Raw genomic sequence first — 14,191 nt, 5'->3', positions numbered from 1 at the left:
CCAACCTGTTGTTAGGATACTGGATATGAATTCTACTTGCATTATATATGGAGAAATGTGTTTCATAAAGTTTCTTTTCTATTTTCTGAAATGAATATAAACTTTGTTGTTATGAATCTTACAATAATATAAGTAACAAAAATGGAATAAGATCAGAATCAGGAGAGCCCTAGAGAAGTGAATAAACGCCAATTGAATAGACAAATTCAATATCCAACAATGACTTTCTGCTATGCAGTATGCACAGGAGGAACACACTGGTAGTAAATACAAGGTGAGACATCAACACCAATGCCAATGCGCACTAGAAATTGAGTGTGGAACCCATATCTTGGGTCCAGACAACAAATCATATTTTGACTTTGATTCTTAGATACAGGAGATATATATGTAGGGGAGTTTGGTTATTTACAAATTTACAGTAGTTTTCTTATTATACGGTTTGCCAGAAACCATATCCAGCAAATCGTCGTAGACGCATCGCATGCCAATGGCTTTGAGCCGGGGCAGGGACAACAGCATATTTTACAGACACCAGCTGAAAGAGCAATCCATGCATGCTCTCTCAGGCTCATGACTCGGAGGGGTACACTTCAGAATGACTCGACATCTAATAGCTGACTGACTTTGCGGTATCTCTGATGACCATCATGAATGACCTGCAAGCAATGATTAACCCTTCAGAAGATTTATAATATAGAGCAGCAAAGAAATATTAAGTAAAGACAAGTTTATCATTGATACAATGATGAACATATATCAAGTTTCAGTGTGCTTCGATCCCATGGTTTATGGAATACCCACTGCTTTAGAGGTGAACTAAACATCTATAAAGATCAAAGTGTGAGGTTCATCCACATAGTGAGCTGCCTGGTTCAGTCTGAATTTCATATAACTATAACTATAGGATTTCAGGTAAAATATGCACAAGCATCATTATCTGTTCAACCATAACAAGAATTGTTGCATTTTGAAAACTCTGTACGGGTGTTGGCTTGAAACAGAACGTGTCAGGGTAGATATTCATTTGTTTGAATTGAGCATAAGGTACTAACTCTATGCTACAGGTGTCAATGTTAACAGAAAAAACCTACTTTGTAAGGGAAAATACCTCTAGAAAGCAAAGATAATAACTTGCAAGGCTAGATTTAGAACCTGCCACTTAAGTAGCAGTAGCTTCTCTTAGTCCTGCTGCAATCTAAGGATTACCTGCATACCCCATAAAGACTGATATAAAACCATAATATAATGCACATATATGCAAGTGAAAAACAGGGATGATCTCTACCTCAAGATGTGACTTTTCTGATTTACCACTTATCCTGCAGTTTGATCAGAACTGCTGGTGAATTGAGGAGAATTAGTAGGAAGTAAAAGTTGTGCCTGTCCTGGAGCTGGTGCAGCTATACCTGAGAAAACTGGGCAAATCAGAATCTTATACATGAATTATATCCAACTGCATAAACAATTTGGTGACTTCCATATGTGCTACCGTGCTCTATGATCAGTTGATAACACGTGTCAAAAATGCAGCCTAGCATGCAAAATGATTGCCATAAATATAGAATCTTCAAGAGAAAAAATACCAAATTTGATCAGAAATTTTACATGTGTGGATAATAAAAACTTGAGAAAAATGCGTTATCATTTCCAAGAATAGGAAGAAAACATTGCCTGCAGGATATGGTGTTTGAATTGTGGGAAGGGGAACTGGTGATGCCCCACTGACATTGGACCCAGTGAATTGCATTATATGATGGCCTGGAATTCCATAGCTTTGTACCGCCGTATACGCAGGATTGCCGGAAAGAGAATGACCCGCTTGTCCGTAAGGATATACACCAGGGTTGACTGTCCCCGGTACACCATACATCTGAAGGTATTGCTGATTCATGTACGGACTATAGACACCCTGCTGAAAGTTTGATGAACAGGAAACGATAGCAAGCTAGTTAGTTTTCCATCAATCAAGCACGACCCTTGTACTCTTTAATCCCATATAAAATCTGTTATTATGTACACAATATTCACCTGTGGGTAGACATATTCAGGTCCATATGCTGTGTACCTGAAATACAGAAATTGATGAATCTCTTGAGATCATAAAGACAAATTTTAACATTGTAAGGAACCCAAGCTTCCTGTCAAGCATTTTGAGGATGGTTGGTCACTAGTTAAGCGAAGGAAAAACTATAATTGATGAATTTTACAAGAAAAAAAAGAAGCTATATTACAGTTACTAATCAAAGCGTGTGAAGTTCTGACAGAAGGGCAAAAACATAAAGCTACAAAGTGGACAAAACAAAATAAGATTCTACCACTGCTGCATGCCTTTTAGACAGTTATATGCTAGTATGGTTCTGTAGAGGTCGAGCGTGTCCCAGCATTCGATGATAACAGACTTCGAATGAAATGTCTTGCAAAACAATGTATATTACATGTAAATTGCTACTGTAAGTATGACTTTAGCTAGCTGAAGTTTCAGGTTTTATTGAAACTAAAATGTTGAGGTAAAAACACCAAATCAGACAATTGCATACAAGCAGAGCCAAATTGCATTATGATCAACATTTAAAGAATAATACTTGAAACATATAATTACACTAAAAACAACATTTGGTCGGAGCTGAAAAGCATAGCCAAATTGCATAAGCTCCACACTCAACTGATCTCGACATGATCATTAGTAATTTGAAAATCCAAAACTCACCCATAAGAAGGGTAAACAAACCCGGGCTGATAAGCATGAGAAAGAGGGTGGTGATAACCAGGACTCCCCACGTAAGCAGCTCTTGGAGCTTGCACACGACCCAGGATTGGCGCTGGTGATCTCAGTTGCCCTGCAATTGATTAGGCAGAGAAAATTAGCCAAATAGAGAAAGAGATCAAATCAAACACTCGAAAAACAGTAATTGCTTACCGGGGAAATGGAATGATGGGCGAGGGCGGCCTAAAGAAGCCAGATTACAGTTAGCCCTGCGGCCATCAATAACAGGATTGGGGTCCGCACAGGCCCTTCTTGCAGAGTCGGGATCACGAAATGTGACCTAAACCCTCCAACACACAAAAGGCTAATTGATTAATTTCGCAAAAAATTTGCTTCGAATTTAAAAGGGAAGAATAGTTAACAGTACTGACAAAGCCATAGCCTTTGGATCGGGCGGTGTTCTTATCGGTGATGACGACAGCCTCGAGTATATCGCCGTACTGCTCGAAGTGGCGGCGGAGCGTCTCGCTCTGGGTCTCCCATGCCAGCCCTCCGACGAAGACCTTCGTCAACGTCGTGTCCCCGAACGGCGAATTGAACAGCTGTTGTTGTTGATGATTCTGTTGTTGTTGTTGTTGTGGGTAAGCCATATACACCCGCCTACATGCATAAATCTACACAACAAAATCCGAGAGCCCCCCTCTGAACCTCTCTCTCTCTCTCTCGGAACCAATAAGAGATCAAAGGGATTCAAACAACATGTGGAGGAGGACCCAGAAGAGGGTTCAGCTCCATATTTCTAGAAAACCCTACTAGACTAATTTAGTGGGTTTACTGGGTACGGTTTAAGCACTAGACCCCCTACACAAAAGTAAGGAAACAGAGATTTTTGGGGTTCAGATCAAATAGGGTTTTGGTTACGAAAGGTGAAAGATTGATGATGATGATGGTGATCAACTAATTCCAAGACCCAATTCAAACACAAAAAGGAAAAAAGGAGACAAACACAAACACAAACACAAACCCAAAATTTTTTTTCACCTAATTGGGGATTTTAGATTAATTTTTTTGGTTGAAGCTGCTGTTTGCCTGAACATGACTGACACCAAGGGATTTGCTAATCATCAATGTCCCTCAGGCCCTGAGCTGAGCTGTTTTTTTTTTTTTTTTTTTTTCAGAATCTTCCCGACATTTTATTCAATATTATTCTGATTAATAGTACCTTTATTTTCCCAAACAAACAAAAAAACCAAAAAAATAAAATAAATAGTGCTCATACATGACTACATGAGTGACACTGTGACATAACAGAACAAACCATGTCTCTTTGTCCTCTAGTAAGTAATCAACAAAAGGACGTAAAGGTAACTCACAGTAGTTCTAGGGTAGAAATTTGCAGAATTTCATGATGAGAAATTTCTTCCTCGCAGTTTAATCCAGTACTTTGACCAAAAGAAAGAATATGCAAACGGGTTATCATTATCATTTCATTTCTATCCGACATATCATAAGGGAGGATTCAGTGCACCCACGTGCACTTGCACCGACATAAATAGATAGTTAGATTATATTAAATATACTCTTAGGTTATTAATAAAAATATTAATTATAAATATCAAGAGTTGAAATCATTGTATAAGTGTTGTGTCATTTGCACCGTCGGTGTATAGAATAATTTCATTATACTTAAATCAATAAGCATTCTTTCAATTTGATTAACTTTACACCGATTGCATAGTAATTGAAAACATAGATTAATTTAAGTTTTACTATGCTACAAACTAATTATTAATTCATATATCTATCAGTCACTCTACAACTATTTCATTATTCTTGTTAGTCTAAAAAGAAAATATTTATATATATCTCAAAATTATAAATGAAAAAATATCAACAAACCAATAGGTAGTTAAACCATTTTTCTAAAAACATCAAAGGTAACTTTCCAAAATTTTACTAATGCTTTTGTTTTATGGGGAGTAGAAACCGGGAGTGAACTATTCCTTTTTAAGAATATGTCTCAAATTAGAGTGAATAAAGATGGATATATCTGCACCTTGCTGTCAAAACTTCAGGTGAAAATGGACAAAGTCCAGATACCTATGGGGCATAGCTTTCTGCTTAATGCAAAATCGAGAAACTAATTGTGTTTAAATCAAGATTAGGCGATAGTGGATAAAGATGGACAATGTGCAGCGACGTGGGGAATTTGTCAATTGGACATTATAGAATTTTAGACTCCTCTCTCTCCCTCTCTCTCTCTCCCAGTCCCATGAAAGAGACGCTCGCAGAAACAAAAAGGATGATGGAGGCGACTACGTACTGTATAATAATGCTGCTCGGATTTTTATTTATTATTTATTTTTAAACTGTGATTTTCTAGTTGAAAACCTAAAATAATCCAAAGCAGTCGCTCTCCTTTCGTTGCCTACGAATGGTATATATATTGCTGTCTCTGAAATGAAGTGGAACCTTAACTAAATTTATTTTGGGGTTCTCTGTAAAATCCAAAGAAGGCTGAGAACACACGCATCGTATGAAGTTTCTGGGAAACTATTCTGTATATAGAACTATTGCCAAGAAGTATTAACCCGTTAACGTACATCAGTACTATTTCTGTAGATGATCGGAATGGATCGATCTTTCCTACAAAAGATCTCGCATCTACAAGTTACCGATCAATATTTTACTGACGAATGAATGACTTACAAAGAAGAATAGGGTATCTACGAGTCAGCTCTTATAGTATCTTGATTTCAGAATTCAAGAAAATTCACGTGCGAGTTACAATCGCACTGCTTTATAGTGCTCCAGAGTTTCAATACTCTTCACCTCATGTACATATCATATGTAAACAGGTTGTAGTTTTATACTCATTTACCAAACTTAACGGTTAAAATTTAGAGAACATTAATACTTGATTATAGTCAATGGATCATAGTCGAGTCCCAATTATTTTGCTTAATCCATCGGGGAAAAAAAAAAATTCTAAGATAAAAGGAGGTAACTATGAGCCCATGAGCCATGCCCTAACACCTTGGTTGAAGCATTGAACAAATATAGAAGATACACTATCCTATTGGACATATGAACAGTATTTTCTCTTGGATTTATTCCCTATGTAGTTTATATATATCAGCCGCTTTGATATCATATCCAAACGAAACACTGGGCTATTAGTTGTATACAAATTTTCCAACTTAACTTAGACTTGAGCTCAAACCGGCCCGATTGGGTTTATGTTGGATCAAGCTCTCTTTAACGCTAAGACAATATATTGGGGACAATGGTATCCATTATTAATGAGTATACAGCGGATGATGGGCTTTGGGGCGTTAGTACTCGGGAAAGTATTTGATGTTGAGATTTTTTTTTGGAGAAGAAATAAAATCCATTAATAACTGAAAAGATTACAATCCATTGGAATGACCGGTTGTGGTCCTACACCATGACACACATTCCTACAACGATCCGTAGTTACGGGTCCGTCGCTAATAGCAACATCCATGAGCCAAGAGAGCCCAACCCCTAACCAAATTTTACGCCCGAAACCACGAGCTACCATGAAAGATACCCAATTCCGAGAGTAACGATACAACCTCGCCACCAACATTAAACTGAGCAAATTTACCCTCTTCAACACCGTGTCCAAGTACCGCCAGACCACGTATAAAGGCAATCCACCCTCATGTTGACAACCAGAAAGCACCGAAATTAAAACCCATAATTCCCAGGAGTAACGCCACAATAATGGCACACCAACCAGAACACAACTGCCAAACCCTAACTCGAAGGAGTAGGGACTTATTGAACCTAACCAAAAAACTATCAAGATAAAGAAAAACCTAAAAATAACCAACAGGGTGTTGCCTAATTCCAGTGGCGGAGTCAGAAATTGCTCTTTACTAAGGCACTCGAAAGTTAAAAAAAAAAAAATTTTAAAAAATTTAAACTTAGAATATATTAAAATTTTAATAAAAATAAAAAATTAGAAAGATCAATATATTTTTTTAAATTGCATATTTTATTAATCAAACATTCAACCACATGAAAGGATAGTGTTAATGTTTTTGTGTTGAGAAGCTAGAATGGTACTAATGTTATAAAAAGGAAGAAACAAAAAAAAAAGGTTGACATATTGTGGCTGGTACCAACACTCAAACCCGAGACCAAGCTTAAGTATTTGAATACCTCCACCACTGCATCACAACAACTTTTCATGTAAATATGAAACCAGAAACATATATAATGAAGATCTGACTGGGGCACGGGACCCACCATGCCCCAACGTGGCTCCGCCTCTGCCTAATTCTGCATCCTTGTCCCAAACCGCTGCCACGGGATAATCGATAACCATCATCACCGAACAGAAAACAGCGCCGTCTTCCCCTCCAAAAGATCTAGACCACCGATGGGACAATCCAATCCCAAGTATGCTGCGAGACTCCATCTCCAAGGAATCAATCCCTTCGCCGACAAACTGCCCACCAAAACCCATAAGCACAGTCGCATACCCCCACCCACAACCGTCGTCGTCTAGATCCGAGCAGAAGGTCGCCGATCCCGTCTTCTTGTCAGGCGTGAAGCCATAGAATTGCCGTCACCGCCATCTAGAACAAATAGCCATACTGCTCTACCGCACCGCCTCAACCACCATAGAGCCTCCCAAGACCCGGCAGCAATCCCCACACACCGGCGGAGCCAAAGACCCACACTGACGCTAGGACGCCACCGGACGAGAGCCGCCAAGTGAAAACGAACAAACTCAACTCTCTGTTCTCTAGGGTTGCGACTCCGAGAAAGATTGATCTTGAGATTTTTAAGTTTAGGGTCAAACTAAACGCGTTTTAATTGTGTGTACCCTATACCTTAAAAAATTAATGCCTCCTTAACACATTAAAATCAAGATCGCCGTACTACCATGTTAGTGTGATAAGCATTTATCAATGTTACCGTATATTATTTAGCGCGAGATATGAGTTCGTGACATGATTCTATGTTGACATAAAAATCAAGCACATTAATTAAGCAGTTTAATTAGTTCGTTTTTTTTAATGAGTTTAGAGTTTGCATGTTGATACGAAATGCAATAAAGGGTGGTTGAACTCTCCATGCCAAGTGATGCACACGGACATTGCAACCTCACTAGCTTGCTTGGGTTGGATGTCATCTACTTCATATATCATTATATCAAATAAAAACATCGATAATCATACTAAAACAAATAAAAACATCGATGATAATAAGAATAGGGTAAACAACTGGCAATTTGTTCTCTTCCAGTTATACTACCCAACCTACACAGATATTATATTCATTAGCTTTCTTACTTTGTCAATTACGTGATCATACCTAACACATATATCCACAATCCTGTAGTGACATTTTTGGCTACGACTACGAGTTGTTGATTGAGCTTCATAGTACTCAAAAACATCAAACCGTGTCTTCTCATCGTTTGATAACATTTTTTTTTTTGGTCATAACGTTTGATAACATATATAACAGTGAGAACTGAGAAATATATCATAATTTAAAAAATAATATGATGTACGATACCAATCAATAATGTTATGTACAAAGGAATGACTTAAAGCAAAAGGGGCCAAAGGAGAAACACTTATTGAGTTTCATGACATTGAATTGTGATATAGATCTAGATTTCTAATAGCCTACACATACTACATGCGATGTACATTATGTGCCTAGTTTATGAAGAAAATGTCGTGTTGAAATGACGTGAAGATATATGGTAGCAGAAGTAGGGATAGGAAATATATGCATACAAGAGAATGGGGGAGGTATGGAAGTAATTTATGGTTATCTTCTCAATTATTAGGCGTTGGATCTCCAATTTATTTGAGGGTCTTTCTAAATGTACCCAGCAAATATTTAAGTATATCCAGTATATTTATAAAATCTCTAACTACACCCAAGTGACCCAACAAGTATTCTTCTAATACTCTTTTCTTTAATTAAACCTAGCAAGAGTGCAAAACTCATATACCCAGCAAAATCCATACACTCAGTAAACTCCCTCGTTCTTTTGAGATGAAGAATAACAAACTATTCTTGTGAAATCTGCTTGCGATTGTTGTATGATTTTGTATGAGTTCAACTGAGATGTCTTAATTTGATTCCTATGGCACTCACATCTTTCTTATTAGGAAAAAAAAAAAAAACTGTAGCCACTGAGAAATAATGAAATACATACCTATAGTTCACCCGTCAGTTATCTTCTTCTTCTCAAAATTGCAGCTATACATCTCTCCTATAAAACAGTTAAACCGGCTTCTTCTTTAGAGTAAGTTTGATAATACTTGCTCGGGCATGATCGATTGGTTAGTTCTCATTGTTGAAAGTAATCTTTTGCCTTTGGTTAATCTTAATATTGATGAACATATGTTTTTATCAAATCCTATATTCATCCATCCGGTTGAGAAATTAGGTTCTGCTAACAATAAGGCTTATGATGATGGTGTCTTGTAGATGTCAAAAACTCAAACTCTAAATGTCTAATATACAAAAGAAGAAAAACAAAGAGCACTATAGTAATTGCAAGGATATTGGAAGGAGAGATGGATGTCAAGGGAAAGATTAAGAAATGAGAAAGTAGTGATGTAAACATCAAGGTATGGAGCCCATCATCCCTGATGCACCTTACAACTTCTGCTTGTTTTCTAGGCATGTTTTCATTCTTTTGTTGGGTACATTGTTCGGTGAAGTTGATGGTATTTTGGGGAATTAATTGGATTTTTTTAAAATAATTTATAAAAATTATTTGCTGGGTGTATTAAGAAATTTGCTGGGTACATTTAGAAATTAGAAACACCCTTTATTTGATTGATCTAAAACTGGATGTAAATAACAACTTTTTTTTTTTTTCGATCAAATTAAAGAAATAACAATTGTTGATGAGCTGTGATTTATTAGTAAATTATAATTCCAACATTGTAAAGGTCATGAGTTCGATTCTCACTGACATATATAAGGAACAAGTGAATCTTAGCCATATATATCATATTTATTTTATTTTTTTGTGAAACAAAAGAAAGTTTTCTTTTAGATAAGAAAAGATTTTATTTTTTTATTTTTTATTTTTTAAACCCTTAGCCCACTCCACTCTTATAAACTATTATTAGGTGAACACTCTTTTATATATAATTATATTTGTATGCATTTTTTTAATATAACAATTGTGTTTTGATCACTCGTTTCGCAAGCTATAAAAGACTAATTACAATAATTCGAGAGACTAAAGTTAGCCTAAGTAGTTACTTTTGAAATAATATAAGTGCATCATTAGCAGACTCTCTATCTTAACTTCTTAAAAGCATCTCCAACAACTTCTTTATAACTTGTATTTGCTCTATTTTAGGTAAAAATATATATTTTTTTTGCGCCAACAGCTTCCTTATTCCTATCCATATTTTAGAGAAGGATTAAATTCAGTTTACCCCCCCTGAGGTTTGGGGGTAATTTCATGTTAGTCCATGTCCTCTCAATTTAATCAGTTTACCCCTCAAGCTTTCCAATTTTCCTCAACCGTGTCCATTCCGTCCAATTTGGACGTTAAGTTTGACAAAAAAGCCCACTTTAAAGGCTAAAATTGTCATTTCAAGGAAAAAAAAACCATGACAAATTTTTTTTTTGTCATGGTTTTTTTTTATTTCTCTCTCATTGAAGAAGAAGAACAAGAAGAATTTTTTTTTTGTTCATGGTTTTTTTTTTCTAAATTCTTTCTCATTGAAGAAGAAGAAGAATAATAATTTTTTTTAAATTGTCATTTCAAGGAAAAAAAACACCATGACAAAAAAAAAATTCTTCTTCTTTTTTTTGTCATGGTTTTTTATATTTTTTTTTTATTTCTCTCTCATTGAAGAAGAAGAATTTTTTTTTAATTCTCTCTCATTGAAGAAGAAGAAGAAGAAGAAGATTTTTTTTGGTCATGGTGTTTTTTTTTCCTTGAAATGACAATTAAAAACAAAATTATTATTCTTCTTCTTCTTCAATGAGAGAGAAATAACAAATAAAAAACCATGACCAAAAAAAAGGAAGAAGAAATTTTTTTTTGTCATGGTGTTTTTTTTCCTTGAAATGACAATTTTAGCCCTTAGAGTGGCTTTTTTTTCAGACTTAACGTTCAAATTGGACGGAATGGACACGATTGAGGAGAATTGAAAAGCTCGATGGGTAAACTGATTAAATTGAGAGGACAGGGACTAACATGAAATTACCCCCAAACCTCAGGGGGGTAAACTGAATTTAATCATTTAGAGAAAGTGAAGGGAGAGAAAATAAAAATCTCTAAATTTACAATTGATTCTAAAATTATAGAGAATCATCTTTTAGGAAGTTTTCACACTCTTCTATTTTCTCTCTTCAAATAATATTTATTCCCTAACCAAAGAAAAAAATATAACGCGCCTCACGCGCTAAACCCTAGAACCCCCCCTACTTGAAATTTCTCTCGTTCTCGTCTGGCTGCACCGCCAAGCTGGTGTCGGTCTCTGGCAACGTCGACGCACGATATGCATCCGGACGGGAAGCTTGTTTAATGGGCCTATCCATTGCTCGGAGGATGGGGTTGGAGGGTGACTTTATTCCTCTATCTCGATGTAAGGACGCGGCTGCATCTGCTTCGTGGTTGAGGGTTGAGATCAGACCGGAGTTGGATCTTAGCCGAGGTGGAGCAACGTCTTGCGGTAGCCAGAGCTCGAGTCAGGATTGACAGTTAGAAGGGGTGGATGGTAGGCTAGATGGGACGGACGAACGACGGGTCTTGAAGCTTTCAGATCTTGTTGATCCATGGTTGTTGGGATAGATCTACGATGGTGGGCCGAGGCAAGCAGGCGGAGACGTGCTTGTGGTGGGGTTCGACTCCCGTGATGCATGGGGCAGCAGGTATGGTGGTGGAGTGGTGGTGGTGGTGCAATGGCTGAATTCAGTTGAGATTGGGGATACAAGTCCCTTGCGAGTTTGGTTTCTTAAGCTTGGATATTGCTAGTGGGCCCAATCTGGGTTGGTGATTGGGGTTGGATGTTGACATTGGGCCACTATTGGCCATATTTTACGTTTATTGTTTTCTTTTGCTATTTTTGTTTAGTCAGTTGTGGCTATAAGCTGGTAATAAGTTCCTCCCAAGTTGAGGTTAGGCGAAGCGGGCTATGTCCAGAGTTGCACACCTTGTGTGCCTTGTCTGCTCTAGATAGGAGACGAGTTCCTTACTTCGTCAAATGGTCGCATCCTCCTAGTGGAAGTGTGAAACTAAGTGTCGTCGGATTTATCCTTCGATGATAACATGGTAGGAAAACTGTGCTTTTGGTAATTATGCTACGTTGTAGTCAAGTTGCATATCGAGTTATCTTTATGTTATATCACCGCTATGTCAAAGCAAATAGAGTAGCCAATAGAGCACTCTTTGCTAGTTGATGCCTAGTTGAACACATTTATTTGGTAGAGACTTCTCATCGTATTTTAGGACGTTCTCTAAATGTTTATTGTAATCAAGAGTTTAGGCTCAATGTCTCTCCCCCTGTATTTGACAATTTCATTAATCAAGACTTGAAGGCAGCCGCACTAGCCCTTTATTAAAATATATATATATTTATTTCCTATTTCCAAATTTAAAAAATATTACCATATTTAATTGTAAATAATGAATTACGGAGAATGTGATAGAGAAGCTGTTGGAATAATGTAAGAAAAATTATAAAGATTTTAACTTTTTAGTGCTTATAATAGATTTTATAGGGAAGATGTTGGAGATGCTCTAATTATTTTGGAGAGCATATTTAGCTTTTTATCAATTATGACAGCTGCACCAGACTCCTAAGTGAGTGAAATAAGGCTCTCTATAATTTATTTCTTTTAATTTAAACACTCATTTTAAGTCATTATATGTAATTTATAAATACATTTAATCTATTTTTCTTATTCAGAAATCAATAGGGAGGGATGGAGTAATTTATATATTTCAAATCCTAGCGCCACTATAGTGCCGCTCCCAAAACACGAAACAAACCCTAACACCGCTGTTTGGCAATCTGCACCGTCGCATGGCTTCCATTGACGAGGTTACGGCCACCTTCGCTACATCTCTCGCTCTGGCAGGATCTGATGTGGTTGACATTTCTCATCTGGATAGAGGAAGGACTCACGTGGGAAGCAAGCTTTCTTGCTAGCCTAACCCCTAACGACAAAGAAGGTCAATGCTTCGGACCTGCAACACCATTTGCAGTGTGTCTAGGTGCTTGATGGTTGTTTCAAGGTACAAGATCAAAAACCGAAATGTTTTGTCTTCACTTTTGACTTACGTAGGGATCGGAATAAGGTCCTCAAGGGAGGACCGTGGTACTTCAATAGATCACTGGTTGTACTGCAAGCCTATGATGGCCTTGCCCCGCCGCAATCTGTGTAGATGGAATCACTTTTCTTTTGGGTTCGTATAAGCAACATTCTGCCGGCCTTGGAGGATAAGAAGATGATCAAGAACGTGGCTTCCATTGCTGTAACTTACTAGGACATTGATCAGAAATTGCTGGACTCTACTGGTAAGATTCGCGTCCATGTTAGCCATGAAATCTCAAAACCTTTCTTCTCCAAAAAAAATCCTAAAACTTGCTAAATGGGTTGTGGAAGAAATCTCATTCTATTATGAGAATTTGATTGGCAAGTGTCAGAAATGCAACCTAACCTATCATGCTCAAGGGGTTTGTCAAGCGTTGTCACCTAGCAAGAAGGATGATGGGGATGCACAGAAGTTGCAGATTCCGAACTCATTCATGGGTTTTGCAGAGAATAGGTTTGAGAATGGTCCCTTCAAATTCAAAGGGATTCAAACTCCGATCTCGCCTTCCATAGCATGTAATCTTTTTAAGTCGGTTGAAAGCAGCAAACCACGAAAACCGATGGTTATCAAGAACCCGAGGATTGAAGGCAGCTCTTCTAACAGTGCGGCCTCTCTTGCTCTGATCCCATTTGATGAGGCTCCAAAAGAACTCAAGCGAAGCAGATCGGCGTCTCTTTTTGCCTCCAAAAAAAACCAAGGTTCTTTTTCAACATGAATATGGAGGCTTTAGCAAGCGATAATGTGAGCAAGAAGGTCAAAGTTCCTGAGTTTCCGACTAAGTTTACAGCTAAATCTCTTGGTCTAGTTGAAACTCCAGAAGGCATGCTTGTTCCCATGGAAGTGATGAGGCCCAAAGAGCCAAAGGTGGCGGAGGAACATGTACCAGTGGCTGCAAAAAAGAAGAGAGGTCGTCCTCTAGTGTCCAAAAATAAGAGTGCCTCCAAGCCCAAGAAAGTTCCAGACTTCTAGCTGCGGAAGTAATGATAATGCTAAGGGCAAGCCTCCTAGCCCTAGTGCTAAGGGCCAAGAAAAGATTCAGTTTATGTTATGACTTTGCCTATTTGCTATGTTTTGCTTCATAGTTAGAAATATACTTACTTTAATAAGTGAGCATGAGTTTATTCAATGAATGA

At 37.5% G+C, this 14,191-nt stretch overlaps 1 protein-coding gene across 4 annotated transcripts; it reads right to left on the bottom strand.

Annotated features, from left to right (window-relative positions):
• Window positions 1-174: 174 nt before the first annotated feature.
• LOC133715078 (uncharacterized) lies at window positions 175-3,883 on the bottom strand. 4 transcript variants are annotated; one of them, XR_009848937.1, is made up of 8 exons: window positions 3,139-3,883; window positions 2,921-3,047; window positions 2,711-2,840; window positions 2,032-2,068; window positions 1,675-1,915; window positions 1,289-1,409; window positions 1,112-1,209; window positions 175-659 (listed from the first exon to the last, which is right to left on the bottom strand). XR_009848937.1 is itself a non-coding variant. In XM_062141410.1 (7 exons), exons 1-6 carry the CDS (start codon window positions 3,355-3,357, stop codon window positions 1,318-1,320), a joined length of 846 nt encoding a protein of 281 aa, XP_061997394.1. In that variant the 5' UTR covers window positions 3,358-3,883; the 3' UTR covers window positions 175-659; window positions 1,289-1,317. The 4 variants fall into 4 exon arrangements, 1 of the variants encoding a protein (XP_061997394.1); XR_009848938.1 differs by having other exon boundaries at window positions 1,156-1,209; XR_009848939.1 differs by having other exon boundaries at window positions 1,675-1,912.
• Between the last annotated feature and the right edge of the window lie 10,308 nt (window positions 3,884-14,191).

This window comes from Rosa rugosa, chromosome 1 (genome assembly GCF_958449725.1).
Source record: "Rosa rugosa chromosome 1, drRosRugo1.1, whole genome shotgun sequence".
Taxonomy (NCBI): Eukaryota; Viridiplantae; Streptophyta; class Magnoliopsida; order Rosales; family Rosaceae; genus Rosa; species Rosa rugosa.
The sequence above is the reverse complement of the archived record's forward strand: the minus strand, read 5'-3'. Positions and strand labels throughout refer to the sequence as shown.